The 16,078-nt window shown below is 29.6% G+C and overlaps 1 protein-coding gene across 2 annotated transcripts in view; it reads left to right on the plus strand.

The window, feature by feature from the left end:
• The first annotated feature begins 2,552 nt into the window (after positions 1 to 2,552).
• Positions 2,553 to 16,078, plus strand: part of LOC100200484 (1-phosphatidylinositol 4,5-bisphosphate phosphodiesterase classes I and II) — an 83,743-nt gene continuing 70,217 nt past the window's right edge. For both annotated transcript variants that reach the window (XR_010639000.1, XM_065799331.1), the window contains exon 1: positions 2,553 to 3,055. Coding sequence is in view for 1 of the 2 variants with exons in the window: in XM_065799331.1 (XP_065655403.1) it covers positions 2,963 to 3,055 (93 nt within the window). In the remaining variant the exon portion in view is untranslated. The remainder of the gene's footprint in view (positions 3,056 to 16,078) is intronic.

The raw sequence follows: 16,078 nt of genomic DNA on the forward strand, positions 1-16,078 counted from the left end.
AAAATGTTAATTAAATAATTAATATTCGTTCAAAAAATAATTGTAAATATTATCTCCGATATATAATATGTTAGCTTTAGTGAAGTAACTAAAGTTCGTTTTTTGTGGCCTGTCTACAAATTTTTCGACGCTACTAAGTGTGTGTATATATATATATATATATATATATATATATATATATATATATATATATATATATATATATATATATATATATAACTGAGGAAAATGAAATTTGTAACAACTTTTTTTAAATATTTATTGTAATACGTTACTAAAGATTATATTTTGTGTCACAATCCCTTTTTGTTCTATTAGTACATAAAATGGCTGAGCAAGAACTACTAAAAATTTTTTTTTAGTTCCTTTAAAAGAATGCTGTTGGACAAAGCTGGCCAAAAATCCAAACTATATAAAAAATATCAAAATAAAATTAAATTTATATAAACTAGTTTAATGTTTACATTTACGTGTTTAATATATTTTCTTTGTAATATTAATACAGTTTTTATGAATTTAAATTTAAAGACAAACTCACAATAGAATTCCAATATCGCATACTTTGCATGGATTTAACAAATTTGTCTATGTTAATTTAAAAAAACAGATAAAATTTATAATTTTATGTTAAAGTAAATGAGTTTAAGTAAAATAGGTAAATAAATAGCAGAACTATTAAGAATTAAATAAAGTAAAGGTAATAGTTTTTTTTCCTTGTTTTAACATAATTTGTGCATGCATCATTTAACATTAAACAAAAAAACAAAAATTAAATGTGTTTTCGTGCAAGACCAGTTACCCAAATAAAAATTAAATGTGATTATTACTTTTTTTTGACTAACTCAAATTAGTTTCAGCTTTTATAGCTTGCTCAAATTTGCCTGTAAACAAGCGAACCTGTGCCTTGTTTTACTAGGCGAAAATAAATCTGGGTGCTATGTAGAATGACTGAGATACATAAAGAAAAAAACTCACTTTTAAATTTCTTTTTGTTTTTATTAGGGTGAGAATTTGGTGTAAGGTTTCCTTTGATCACGGTGGTTTTTTTCAACATATAACCATCGATATTTTAATAAAAATGAAGCGATTTAATCGTGAGAATTGCTTGCTTGAAAAGATAAGCTGGTGACTAACTTATAACTTTAAAAACAGTTATTTGCTAAAAGTTTGCAAAATTTGATAGAAAGAGAGACATGTTAATGCAATTTTATACCCTTATTGCTAAATTTCTAAATCTCACAAATGTTGATCTAAATTTATCAAAACTACCCAACAATTAAATCGTTCCCAGCCATTAGAGAATTTTTCTTACTTATAAAAGTTCGATGTTATTTAATATATATTTTCAACCTCCTACAATTTAGGTAACAGCAACTTGTAACAGTAACATACCTTATTATTTATTATATTTTTCAATCTCCTACAATAGCTAACATTACTTCTAATAACTTCTTACAATAACATAGGTAACAGTAAAATAACAGTAGCATACCTTAGTTTTTATTATTATTACATATTATTATTTATTTAAATTTGTATCAAACTATTGTTTATTTAATTGCAATACTTTCGTAATTGCGTCAACAAATTTTTGTTTAATGCGATAAGAGTTATCAATTTAATATGTCAAATTTATTTTTATACTTGCCAAATCATTTTCTTTTTTAGTCTTTGGTTTTAACTTTCTAAAGCAACTATGATGCTTTAAATATATAAAAACTATAGAACTGCGATAGCTAGCTATCGACTTTATACAAACTTGCTATCCACGTATTTTAGTAATATCATTAGCTACAAAGCTGCGATACGTAGCAATCAGCATGTCGTAATAATATCGTTAGTTAAAAAGATGTGGCATGTAATCATCGGCTAGTTATAGATTTATCGTTATGTGGTAGTTAGCTTCCATATAACGACATATTTATAACTAGCCTTATATTGTAATAATATCGTTAACTACAAAGCTATAATTTGTTGCTATCAACTAATTCTAATAAAATCGCAATGTATATAGTTCAATTAATCTTTTTAATATATTAGGAACAACAATAAAAATCCAATTTTTAAAGTGTTAAAAAAAGTTTTTTTTAATAATGTGAAAACTAAAAATTTCTCAAATATTGTTATAAAACTAGCTCGTTGCTAGGTCATCTCTCACCGGGTCGTCGTTAGGAATTTTTTGTTTGTTCTATTACTAGAACAAATTGTTTGAAACCATCCGTTCAAAAATGAACGGAATGTTCGCTTTTATCAAATCCACCAATAAAGCGAAATAAAGCTTTAAACTTCTACAAAAATTAATACAATAAATTTATGTTAAATTAGAACACAATTAAATTAAAAAGTTTTCTTATTCTTCTTTTTCATTTTTGTTTTGTTTACGTATATACTTTTTTTATGCGGTTCAATATTCTATACGCGATTTTTCCAGAGATTACATTTAAGATGTAATCTTTAGAAAAACTTTAAATGAAAATGTATATTATTTATGAAATTCTTACTTCTAATATAAATACGAATAGTGTAATTATTTTCATACATTCAATATTATCGTCCTTATTAAATTTTTACGACCGCAAGTTATCATTTATTTATCTTGAGCTATAGAAAATAAGTTCTAACCAAAGTTGCCTAACCTTCAAAAAACAAGGGTTAAATTTAATAATTTGTTTTACGTTAACACGTTGCTAAGTTCAATATTTCATTCGAATTTAAAGATATGAGTGCAGTATGCCTCTAATTAGATGTTTTAATAGATCAGAGGACGGAAAAATGGTGTAAACAAAAAATCACAACTATGATTTATTAAAACCATCTGCTTTTTACATTACGTGTGGCGTTATAGTGATTAAAGGAATTTATTTTTTGTTTATTGTTTTGAAGAAACTGGGAAGTATTAATACTATACCGAAGAATTTAAACAGTCTCGATTTAAAAAAGCAGCTTAAACTAAACAACAAACATGGCGGGCGCAGGCCCAATTTCGGAAACTCTTCCTGTTGTTTCAGTTCCCTCCATGCTTGTAGATGGAGGTAGATTTCTTAAATGGGACGATGTAAGCTTTTTATAATTTTTATAAAGGTTTTGATGTACATGTAATTGTTCTAAGAAATTTAAAATTATTTCATTACGGCTTTGTAGTATAATTTACAATAATAAATAAAATATAAATATCTAATAGGATTAAAATAAGTACAGTTAACAAGCGCTTAAAACCATTTTTAAATGGAGAGAACCAAAATAAACGTATATTAATAACCAGCAAGAGTAAGATTGAATTCTTTAAACTCGCTATGTACTAGCTAAAGTAGACATAAGCTATAGCTTGTAAACATTTATTTGAATTATTGGATTCGGATTTTTCTATACCAAAATAAATAAACTTTAAAATGCGTTAAAGATCTCTAAACAATATTTTTTGGGGAGAATAATTTATTAGAATTTTTTTATTTTTTCAAGAAATGAAACTTGGAAAAGATTTTTTTGAAAATAACAGAATGGGAAAATTGTACCATTTTTATATTAAGAAATTCGAACAAAAAATAATAAATCTTTTACAATTCAAATAAATTTTGGTATTGTTGTTTCTACATTTAAAAAAAAATTAAGTTTTATTTTAGCATTTAGTTAAACAATCTGTTAATCTCCCAGCTGACACATTTAGTAATACACATTTATATGTATTATTTTGCTTTATTTTTTTATATTTAAATAAAATGTTAAGAAAAAAGAATGAAATTATAATGAGTTTTATTAGTTTGTTCTTTATTTGTTTAAAGTTATTAAAAAGGCATTGTTTTGAGTAATTGTTCCAAGTCAAACTTAGTAGATTTTTAAAAGTAAAAAAAAAAAAAACTCTAATTGAAATTTTTTTTATAACAACATTCTGCATACAAATATTTTTACCTACATAGCATTTTTGTTTAGTTATTAGTTATCTACAACTAACTTATATAAACATATATGTTAATAATTAGACAACATTAGTTTTTTGCAGACTGGTCTGAAGAGAAAAGTGTAATAGAAAATCCTCCTCCTCCTTCTTCTTCTCATCATTATCATCATCATCATCATCATCATCATCATCATCATCATCATCATCATCATCATCATCATCATCATCATCATCATCATCATCATCATCATCGTCATCATCATCATCATCATCATCGTTTTTGTGCAAACACAGATTAGACGTTTCTCATAATCACATTAAGAAAGAATCTTCTTTTTTTTAAGTTTTTCCATGTTTTCTTACTTCTCCTTCTAATTTTTTATCCCAAAACTGCAGTCTTTCTAAATCTTAATGTTCCAAAAGCCCAAGCTACCTTGACATACTCAAATACTTTTACTAATTCTAATCTCTGTTATAATCTTTTCTTATTATTTATAGTTGCACTAAATATCTATATTATCTTTGCTGTTCTTTTTAGACACTGAACATCATCTATCTTTATTGTCCATGTTTCACTGCATAGAGTATAACACTCTAGGTTAATTTCATATCAATTGACCCAGGCCATGTATCTCAGATTTTGCTGATTTTTATGCAGTTGAGAGTACTTAGTAAAATATAAATTTCTTGCAAATTTTAACCTCTGGCTCTAAGAAGATCCTGAAATATGACCATTTTACTTTTAACAGATGTTGGCCAGGCTCCTCTTGTTCCCTCAGGGTTCAATGTTTATTTAGAGGTTTCAAGTCAGAAAACTTTAAAAATATTTGATTTTTTTACTTAAAAACTTGGTTATTTTCAGTGGTGACAAATCAAATAAAATGATCAGAAATATAAACAATTATTATAAAGTACCTGTATTTTTCAATTTAAATAAATTAAGGCAATTTTTTATATACCTTTTTTTTTTAATTCTGATTCACTCCCAACAAGGCTGCAAGCAACCACTATTAAGTTAGGAATTACTAGAAAAAAAAAAATAAAGTTATAGAGCAAGGAAACAGTTGACAGAAAATTTAAAAAGTTGAAGGTTGTTTAAGTCAGGAAAATATGAATGTGGGAAATTAAGGGTTGAAGTGCGGGGAAAAATACTAGACAAATAAAAGTTTTTAAAGCATGCAGGGACAGAACAGTAAAAGAATGAGACTTTGCTGATTGATAAGCAAAGTGAAACTGTGTTTTAGTTGATGGAACTAGAGATGATAGCTCCATTTAGCAGCAACCATTATAGTATTTGTAGAAAAGATAAATAGAGATACAACCTTACGACAATGAGAAAGAGGCTCAAGCTTAGCAAGTAGAACTGGTTCAACTAGGTTTACATTCCGTTTTTGAACCTTGTCTAGAAAAGAGCATCATTAGAAGAACCAGCCCAAATATGACAAAACTGTTCCATACGGATACAAATAAGATATTTGTATAGGTAGAGAATGGAATCAGGAGTAAGAAAATCGTGAGAGCAATCAAGAGAGGCAACCTTAGTGGATGCTAATTTAGCAATCAATTGTATATATGGTTTCCATGAAATGTCAGTAGTGAACGAAAATCCAAGAAGCCATTTATTAAAATTGGAATGTCAACAGTATTGCAATAGTTGTTTGCAGTAAATAATTGAGTTTTGTTGAAGTTAAAATTTACAAATCACTGTGAGCCCCAATCTGTTACATAAGTGATCAGGTTCAAGAATGGCTGCCTGTTATAAGCGATCGAAAAAAAAAGACTTTTTGTCAAGACAGGAGTATAAAGTTGAGTTGTCAGCAAAAAGAGTTACTTTAGATGTAAGACCATTAATATATCTAAGAAACAAAAGAGGACTAAGGATAGAATCTTGAAGTACCCCAGAAGTTACTGGATATGAAGAAGAGTGTTTGCCTTTGAATATGGCTTTAATAAAGTGGTTAGAAATTAACAATTTGATAATCTCAAAAACTTTTACACCATATAAAACAAGCTTATGGAGAAGACCAGTATGCCAAACTTTGTTAAAAGCCTAGATATGTCAAGAGTCATAGCCCTAACCTCTCTGCCTCCATTTAATGCACGATAAAATCTTTCAGTCACAGCAGTTAGCAAGTCAGCCATAAAGTGAGAAGATCGAAAACCGTATTGATTGTCTGACAGAAAGTTATTTGACTCAAGATGGTATATGAGAAATTTGTTTATCTAAAACTCAAAGACCTTGTTAATAACACAAAGAAGATTGATCAAACAATAATTGGAGGAATCAGGGCCTGCATTTTTAAAGATTGGAACAATAGATGCCATTTTCCAGCGGGCAGGAAAACAAGACTCAGTCAAGCACTTATTAAATAGTTCAGAGAGAATTAAAGAGAGTTCTGGAAAACAATTTTGTAAGACTATGAAAGGAATGTTGTCTGGATCACAAGCCATAGAGTTTAATTGAGATATGACTTTAGCAATGGAAGCTAGAGTGGTTTGAATGTCTAACAATGGATTAACCTGTTTAATTGGAATGGTAGGAAGAGAATGGCCATTAGACTTATAAGCAGGGATGCAAAGTCCTATCGATTTTTAGGGATTCCAGACTCCGGGGTCAAAAAAAAGCAATTCCTTGGACTCCGGACTCCAAAATTTTTGCGTGTGTGTCTTAACCAGAGTTTTTAAGGATGAAAAAGTCCCTAAAATGCTATAATAGACTATTTAAAGTTTCTATTGTATTGTAAAAAAATTATTATATATTATTGGTTTCATTGCTTTGCTAAAATATAACTATTTCTTTTTGGTTAAAGGTATTTACTAATACTACTAATATAATTTAGATCAGCGGATTTGTTAACTTTTTTACTTATATACTTTGACTAGTGGATTTGCATACAATGTTGAAAAGCTTTTTTATTTTATTTTTTTAGTTCAGTTTAATCATTAAATTATTTAAAATTGTTTTAAAACTTGAAATAACTTGAACATGTTATTTCTGTCAATATTATATATTATATATAGCATCAAATACATATATAAATAACATGTATATATTAAGATAATGTCTTGATAAAAATACTTATCTTGGGCAGATGTTAAATGCATCCAGCTACTGTCTTGTAGAAGGCCTCCTAGGCAAAGACTTAAGGGGTAAACAGATTCTATCTGTTGACCAGCCTTGCACCCCTTCTTCATCTATTAGGCTGGCGCAGATGTATTTTTAATACATTGTTTCCAGTTTTAGGATGTTGAATGCTCGATCTTCTTGACTCAATGCATGGCTTTTGCTTGTGTCTCTGTTTTTATGACAAGGCAACTTATTCTATTATCTCCTAATGAGGGTACAGCTCTAAAACTCAGTTTTATGGTTCTGAGGCCGGCTGGTTGTCAGGTTTCCCAAAATCTGTGGTAGCTCTCAGAGAGGCTGATTCCATCAACAGCTGAAAAATATCAAAGTATTAACAGTGCCATGTTGCCCATGGATGGTGTCCCTGTTTGTACTTTTGGTGTGCATTGCGGAGGCCACAATTGGAGCCCTTTGTTACGGCTTAGGGTTTATTAATAGTAATGAGGCAATTGCTTAGGCTATTAAACAGTGTTCTGAGTACTATCTATGCTTTGAAACATGTTCTTCAACAAATTTAAAAATGAATAAAGTACCAAAAACTATAAAACACAAAAAACCATCATCATCACCAAGTTCTCTAAACCTATCATTCACTAATATTTGTGGTCTTCGAAGTAACTTTCCTTCTGTTGAGTCTTATCTCTTGCAAAGTTCACCAGACCTTCTTGCTCTTTGTTAGACTAATTTGAGTTCAGCTGTCTCATCTTGCGACCTTAATGTTGATGGTTATTTTCCTTTAATTTGTAAAGACTCCAATAGTCACATGCTTGGTCTTGGCATTTACATTTGTAAGAATTCACCCATTTGTTGTGAAACAAGGTTTGAATCCACAGACTATTCTTTCATATGTTTTCGTTTAGCACAACTTCACTCTATCGCCTTTCTCTTTGTTTTATATTGCTCTCCTTCATCTCAAGACTGCACTCTTTTTGATGTTATTTCTGATCATATTGACCAAGCGCTCTCTCTTTATCCATGCTCACCACTCTGAATGGCTTCGCTCTAGTGTCAGTGATTCTGCAGTCATTAAAGCCCACAACTTTTGCCTTTCTCAATCCCTAACTCAAATAGTCAACTTTCCAACTCGCTTTCCAGACAACCCGAATCATTTACTTTCTCTACTCGACTTATGTCTTGTTTCTGATCCTAATCAGTGCTCAGTTTCTCCACATTCACCTTTAGGTTCTTCTGATCACAGTTTGATCTCTCTAAAACTAATATCTCATTCTTCTTCATCACCTGAATCCCCCTATTATTGTACCTCTTACAACTACCTTAAAGCTTTCTCTGATTCTTTCTGTGATTTTCTTTGTGATGGCCCTTGGATAGAAATCTTTTGTCTTCCTGTCGACAAATGTGCTTCTTACATAACTTCGTGGATTCAGGCTGACATGGAATCTTTTGTTCCCTCTCAACGATTCCAGGTCAAGCCTCACTCTCCTCCATAGTTTTCCTCACATTGTGCTGCTGCGATTGCCAATCGAAACTGTTACCCCCATATCTATCAACAAAACAATTCTCCAGACATTCCAACAGACATTTGTTTATTACTGCTAGAAACTATTGTAATAAGGTTTTGTCTAACGCCAAAGCTTGCTATTCTCAGGTCATGAAATCTCGTATCTCATCTTAAAAATTAGGCTCTCGTGACTTCTGGAGAATCTTTAATAGTATTAATAATAAGGGCAAATCTTTAATTCCACCTCTCTTGTATGGTTCAATATCATCTCTTGATTCCACTAGTTGCGTTCTACCTGATATTGCCAACAAACAGGTTGACCCATTGCTTGACATTCGTATCACTCCAGCTTCTGTATCTAAAGTGATTTCCTGCCTAAACTCTTTTACAGTTTGTGGCCCGGACAACATACCTGTTATTGTCTTGCAGAAGTGTTCTCCGGAGCTGTCGTCTATACTCTCAAAACTATTCAACAAGTGCTTATCAGAGTCTTGTTTTCAAGCCTGCTGGAAAGCGGCATCTGTTATCCCTATCTTCAAAAATTCTGGAGAGCAATCTGATTCGTCTAACTACCGTCCTATTAATCTTCTTCCTTTCATAAGCAAGGTTTTTGAATCTTTAATTAACAAATACTTAACTTCTCATTTTGAATCTAATAACTTACTTTCTGACCATCAAAATGGATTTCGATCTTCTCGTTCTTCAGCTGATTTGCTAACAGTAATAACTGATAGGTTTTATAGTGCATCAGATAAAGGTGGAGAGGTTAAGGCCATCGCTTTTGACATTTCAAAAGCTTTTGATAAAGTTTGGCATGCTGGTCTTCTCCATAGGCTTTTTTCTTATGGTGTATCTGGCTACATCTTTAACATTTTTTAAATCCTTCCTTTCCAATTGTAGTATAAAAGTTTTCCTTGATGGACAGCACTCTTCTTCTTATTCTGTAACTTCAGGGGTTCCTCAAGGTTCTATCCTTGGCCCTATACTCTTTTTAATTTACATTAATGATCTTCCAGATATTCTCACATCTAAGGTCACATCTAAGCATTGTTTACTGATGATACTACCATTCATTTTTGTTGTGATAAGAAACCAACACTCTCTGATTTCTTGGAGGGGGCATTTGTGCTTGAAAAGGATCTCACTTCTGCTACAGCATAGGGCTCTCAGTGGCTGGTGAACTTCAATACAGATAAAACTCAATTTTTTCAGCCAAATGTTATCGCAATTATCTACATCTTCCTATATTTACGAACGGTGATGGACTCGATGAGTCATTCACTCTTCATCTTCTAGGATTAACTCTTACTTCCGATCTTTCTTGGAAACCATATATCCAATCAGTTGCAAAATTAGCATCTGCTAAGGTTGCATCTCTTTATCGAGCTCAACACTTTCTTACTTCTATTCTCTATCTCTATAAATCTCAAGTCCGCCCTTGTATGGAATGCTGTTGCCATATCTGAGGCGAATCTTCTAATGATGCGCTTTCTCTTTTATACAAGGTGCAAAAATGCATTTTAAGCATAGTTGGACCTGCTCTTGCAGCCAACCTCCAACCATTATCACATCGTCGTAATGTTGCTTCTCTTTCTCTTTTCTACAAATACTATAATGGGCACTGCTCTAAAGAGCTAGCGTCTCTTGTGCCATCTTCTAAAATTTATTCTTGTGTTACTCGTCATTCAATTAAGTTTCATCCTTTTTCTGTGACTGTTCCCAAGTGCTCCAAAAATTCTTATTCGTCTTGTTTTTTTCCTTGAATATCCGTTCTTTGGAATTCGCTTTCTTCATTTTGCTTTCCTGATTCATATAATTTGCAATCTTTTAATTTGTCTGTCAATCGTTATCTTGCTCTACAATCTTCATCTTTTCTCTTCCAGTAACTTCCAACTCTAATTAGTGGTTGCTTGCAGCCATGTTGGAATCGAAGATGTTTAAAAAAAAAATACAAATATAAATAAAAATTTATATAATATAGCATTCAAACAAAAAACTTATTCATGCGCAAAAAAGCATATCATCAACTAAATCAGATGTAAAGTGACTCCAATGATCCGGAGTCATGTGCTTCAACACCAAAAACAGTCGTTCCACGCTTACTTGAGAGGTAGGCAAAGACAAAGCAAATATTCAGGCATCCCTTATAATTTCTGGGAAGCAGTCAGTCACATTAAATGGGTTAACTTTTAAAAAATCATCTAGGTTGGACGAGTTATTCTTAAAAATTGATCTAATTTCCGGAATTACTTTTAAAACAGCTTGAAATTCTGTTTCAATCGTACAAAGTTTGTTCTGCACATCTTCTGAAAAATTCCTTTCTATCTCTTTTTGGCACAGTAAAAACAAGTTAGGTCTCTGTTTTTTTACTGGTGAAACATACCCCTTATTCTCAGAATCTGAATCAAACACACAAACGGCAGAAGAGTTGGTTGATATTACTTTGCTCTTTTTCTCGAATTGGACACTCTTATTTTTATTTTCCAGTTGAATTAGTTTGTATTTTATCTTCCAAAGGCTGTCAGCTGCAGTCATCTTAAGATATTTTGAATATGCGTAATATTTATATTAATTTCTATAGAATGCATTTATATGATATATACTTATATAAGTAAAGTGGTGATAATATTATAACTGTAATAAATTATAATAATAAAAAAACCTTGTCTTCACTTGACAACATGCAACTATGTTGAATATCTACGTAAACCGCTGCGAGAAAAAGTGAATTTTCTTGTAAGGCAATTTCCTGATTTATCATTATCTTTTGAATATCTTTTGCTAACTCATTTGTCTTTGCCATCAAATTCACTTTTTCAGGGCCTGACAAATCAACAAACATGCGAATGTTTGTTAAAAAGAAGACAGAAAAATAAATGTCGCGTATCTTTACTTTAACTTATGCAAATGTTGGCGTGCGCTAAAAAGTTTTAAAAACCAACGCATTACTTCAGCAAATTTTTTTTCAAATAATTGAATGATTGATTTTTTTTTATTTATTATAAAAAACACATATTTATAATTGAAAAAAAATTACAAAAATTTAAAAAGGATTTTTAACGACTTTAAAAGAAACCATACATAAACGTGATTACTTTCTAAATAACTAAGTACGTAACTAAAGAAAGTATTTATGTTTTAGTATGGTTTTTACATGCATTTACAAAAGCATCTAAAATTTTAGTTGAAATGGATACACATTAAATGAAACTATGCTAAAACATTGCTTTCTTTAAAAGCTTTTTTTTTTTAATTTTGGTTTATTATCATTAACGTTAAGTAATGTTTGTTTGCATACTATAAACATTTTTAAAGGCTTTAAAAAGATTTTTTAAGTTTTGCTGAAATATATATAACTTAATAAAAAATATAGAACTATTATGTCTATTATAGTTTTCATTTTTTATTATGCGTTTAATAACACCAATAATATGATATTTTTATTATTAAATACCTAATATCATAATTATAATAATATCATATTATGTATTTAATCATAACCTAATATAATCATTTATTTAATACTTAATGTTATATTATTATTTTTAAATTTTGAAAAAAGTAATGTCAAAACAACTTTTATTTTATTTTCAGTTCTCTTTTATTTTACTTTCTTCAAGTTTATACGTTTTTTTATAAGTAAATAAGTTTAACGCATTAAACTGAGAAAAGTTCACTATTTTGTATTAATGGAAAACAGTTTACAGTTATTGCATGTTAGTTTTTTTTAGTTAATTTGTGCGTACTTTGCAAATGCGTGGAAAATTGTTTTGAATTAATAAAAAGTTGATAAAGTTCAATAAGCATCTTCGATCTGATAACTTATTAACTAGAACAAAAGTTATTTGAAAATATAATTTCCTTATAATTTAACAAAAAAATTATTTGAATAAAAAAAATTAAAAATTGAAAGAATTAGAAGTAAAACTGGCTTATTTGACATATGGGTGACAGAAATAGTGTCGAAAAATGAACTTCAAAGTATATATATTAAAAATATATTAAAAAGACTTAATGTTGCAACAAAGAAAAAAAGGAATGGTGTCGCAAATGAATTTAACGAATAGTGTCAAAAACGAAAAATGGAACAGTGTCGCAAATGAATTAAAGAATAGTGTCGCAAATGAATTTATTGAATAGTGTCGAAAACAAAAAAACGGAATAGTTTTGCAAATAGCTGATTTCAGCAATTGCTTACTCGTTTTGCTTATCTTTATAGCATACAGCTTTTACAGAATAAAACAAAAGAATAATGAAAGAAAAGGTTGCTACCAAACCCCAAACCCTCAGTCGATGTAGTGGTACTCCTTTGCGGCAGCAGGCTATAAGATAGTTGGTGTATGTACTGAAGGCTCTGGTAGCAGGCTATTTCAGTATGACATCAGACATGTTATCTAAACACAAATTTATAGTTATTGTTAGTTTTTTTTTTGTTACTATTCATTAAACTCCTTTAAGACATTATTCCTTTTTTCTATTTTTGACACTATTCATTAAATTCATTTGCGACACTATTCCCTTTTTTTGTTTTTGACACTATTTATTAACCTCATTTGCGACATTATTCCTTTTTTTATTTTCGACACAATTGATTAAATTCATTTGCAACATTATTCCATATTCTGTTATTCGACAATCAATAATGCGATAATTTGTGACACTATTTTGCCATACCTGACTTATACCTCTTAAAACGTTCACTAATAAGTAATGATATGAATGTCAACGTTTACTAAAAAAAAACAATTTGTTGCGCCCTGCTTATTGAGTTCACCTTAATAAGTTCACTTTATTGAGTTCACCTTATTGAGTTCCAGTCAAAGAGAAACTCACCTGCAGTGATATTCTCCTCCTGAAGGCGAGTAGTGAGATCACAAGCCATCTCCAATACATCTTGTAGTTTTTCCCAGATGCCCCATAAAGATGGCTGAGCATTAAACTCTTTAGGAGCTCCTTTTAGTGTGTTCGGGTTTTCGATAATTGGTCGAATCTGAAAAAATAAAATATTTTATGAAAAGAATATTTCTGTATTTTTTAATTATATTAAAAAAGCATTGCAGAAGTGTATATTTCTATATTAAAGAAGGGTTGTTGCAAAGGCATTTCAAAAAATCAGTAGGGAATGAATTTTTGGAATCATTATGCAGAATCAACATTGAATTAATTTGGATATTTAAACCAAAAGAGCAAAAAAACCTCTATATATACTAAGTAAATTAAATAGTTCAAATAGTAACTTATTACCAACCTTGATGAGCTTTTCAATCATGTTAAACTGGCTCAACCAATGGGTAGCCTGATTTAAAATAGGAATTACATTTGGGGATTGATCTCTAGAGTAGTCAACCCACTTTGAATTTCTTGCAACTTTTACAACTTCTCTTGCACTACTAATTAAATTCTTTATTGTTGGCTTCTTTAAGGCATCATTTAGTGCCAGCTGTAGAGTGTGGACAGCACATCTTTGAAGGTAATTATGTTCATACTTAATTACATAAGTAGCCAAGACTGTTGCGGCATTGTCCTCTGTAGAGAGGCCATCCTCGTCTAACTCATCTAATGCAAATTGAAAATTGACTTTCTCTTTGTTGATTTTCCTTTTTGTATCAACGGCGCTAAGGTTGACAACAATAACTTTATCATATATTGAGTATTGGGCCTTAATACCAAGGTAGTGACACATATGTCTTGTTTTCGAATCTACTTTTAAATAGATCAATAGTTTTGATATTACATTTTTAATTTCTTTGTGATGCTTTATGGCAAAGTGCAAATTTGAGTTTTCAAATTTTTTCTCTATTAAGTGTAAATCAGAACTGTGAAGCCACTTTTCCACAAAGTTTTTGTATGGGTTTGCAATCAAGTGCCTAAAAAAAAACATTTCAGAATAAATAGACAAACAATTTTGATACATGTTTTTTTTATTTAAGATTAATTAATTTAGTCACCCATGAAAATAGCAAGGTACAAATTTTTATGTAAAAAGACCAAATATTCTTAAAGTTATGTGACTTAAAACTTCTAAATAAATTCTGAGGGGATAAAAGGGGCCTGGCAAAATGGTCTATTAAAATGGTCATATTTTAGGATTTTATCTTTAATAAAATTTAAGCTTTTCCATTATTATTTTTAGTCTATTTTTAACCTCTGTATTTACTATCCATTTATTTAACTATAAAATTGAAAAAAAATCACAGATTTATAGTTTTACAAAATTAGGTTGTCACTCATATAGTTAAAAACTAGTCATTGGAGTGACACCTTGATAAAATAAACATATAAAACAAAAAACAAACAACCAACAAAAAGTAATAATATAGATAGTGATAAAAAAATAATCATAATAAAAAGGAGAACATTAACTATTAAAAAAAGCGAGGCTAATAACAAAAAAGGAAAAAGTGAATGAGCTGACATGAGAGATAATGAATAAATGAGATAACACAACATTTAATGATCAGATTCTGATCATTAAACGTTGTGTTAACTAATTTATACCTTCTGGGGAGGGTGGTGGAAAATAAAATATGAGCGATGTGATTGAATGCTATGATGAGATCAAAAAAAAAAATGAAATCATTTGAATAATAGCAACAAATGTAAAATGCAACAATAACAAAAATAATTAGCGACCACAAAAAACCACAAAAAAAAAAAAGCATGACAATATAAACACTACACATATGAACACGTCAATATAAACAATCCACAAAATTACATGACAGTATAAACAAAAATAGTAAACTAAAAATACTAAATATAAATAAAAATACTAAAAATATATTTTCTACATTCAAAATTATCTCTTATGAACCCATTGTTTACAAGCTTTACAAACAATAGAGTTTGCTTGAACTCTTTTCCTACTCACTTCATGTGAACACTTTCCAGTATTATCTGCTTACTCATTCTTGACTTTAAAATGGATAACTTTTGTCTTGTTTATGAAAAATGTTTTTAAAATTACACTAGCACTGCACAGAAAGCTTTAAAAGAGTTTACTCTGGTTTGTACAATATTATCATGTACTTAAAGTTTTGAATGGTAGCATCTTATATACTTTTTAATGGAAATACTAAGTTGAAAGAAAATAAGATGTTTATCAATAGAACATTACCATGAACAGTTGAATTACATTGACCTTTCTTAAAAATATTTTGCCAAATGCATATTGTGTTTAGTTTCATGTTTTTCAAGATGTAAACACATTCTGTGTTATGATTATAAAACATCTTATGATTTAAGTGATTGTTTTATTTATTTATATAAAAACATGATTAACTTATTTGTATTGTATTGTGATGTGCCATTATTGTGATGTGCTAATAATAAGTATTTTTTAATAAATGGTTTTTACTTATTGTATCCTAGTGTAAAAGAACCAGCAAGATTGTTTTCAGGCAATTTGTCTGTTTCAAAGATATTTTATATAGTTGTAAATATAAATATATTATATGCATGTATGTATGCGTGTCTTTAAACAAAGTATAACATGAAAACAAGAGAGTGTTCCTAAGCATTGATGTGTGAGGAAAAAAACTAGACAAATAAATTTTTAAAGCAAGAATGGACAGATACAGTAAAATAATGTGACTTT

The sequence above is a fragment of the Hydra vulgaris genome, chromosome 06, assembly GCF_038396675.1.
Source record: "Hydra vulgaris chromosome 06, alternate assembly HydraT2T_AEP".
Lineage (NCBI taxonomy): Eukaryota > Metazoa > Cnidaria > Hydrozoa > Anthoathecata > Hydridae > Hydra > Hydra vulgaris.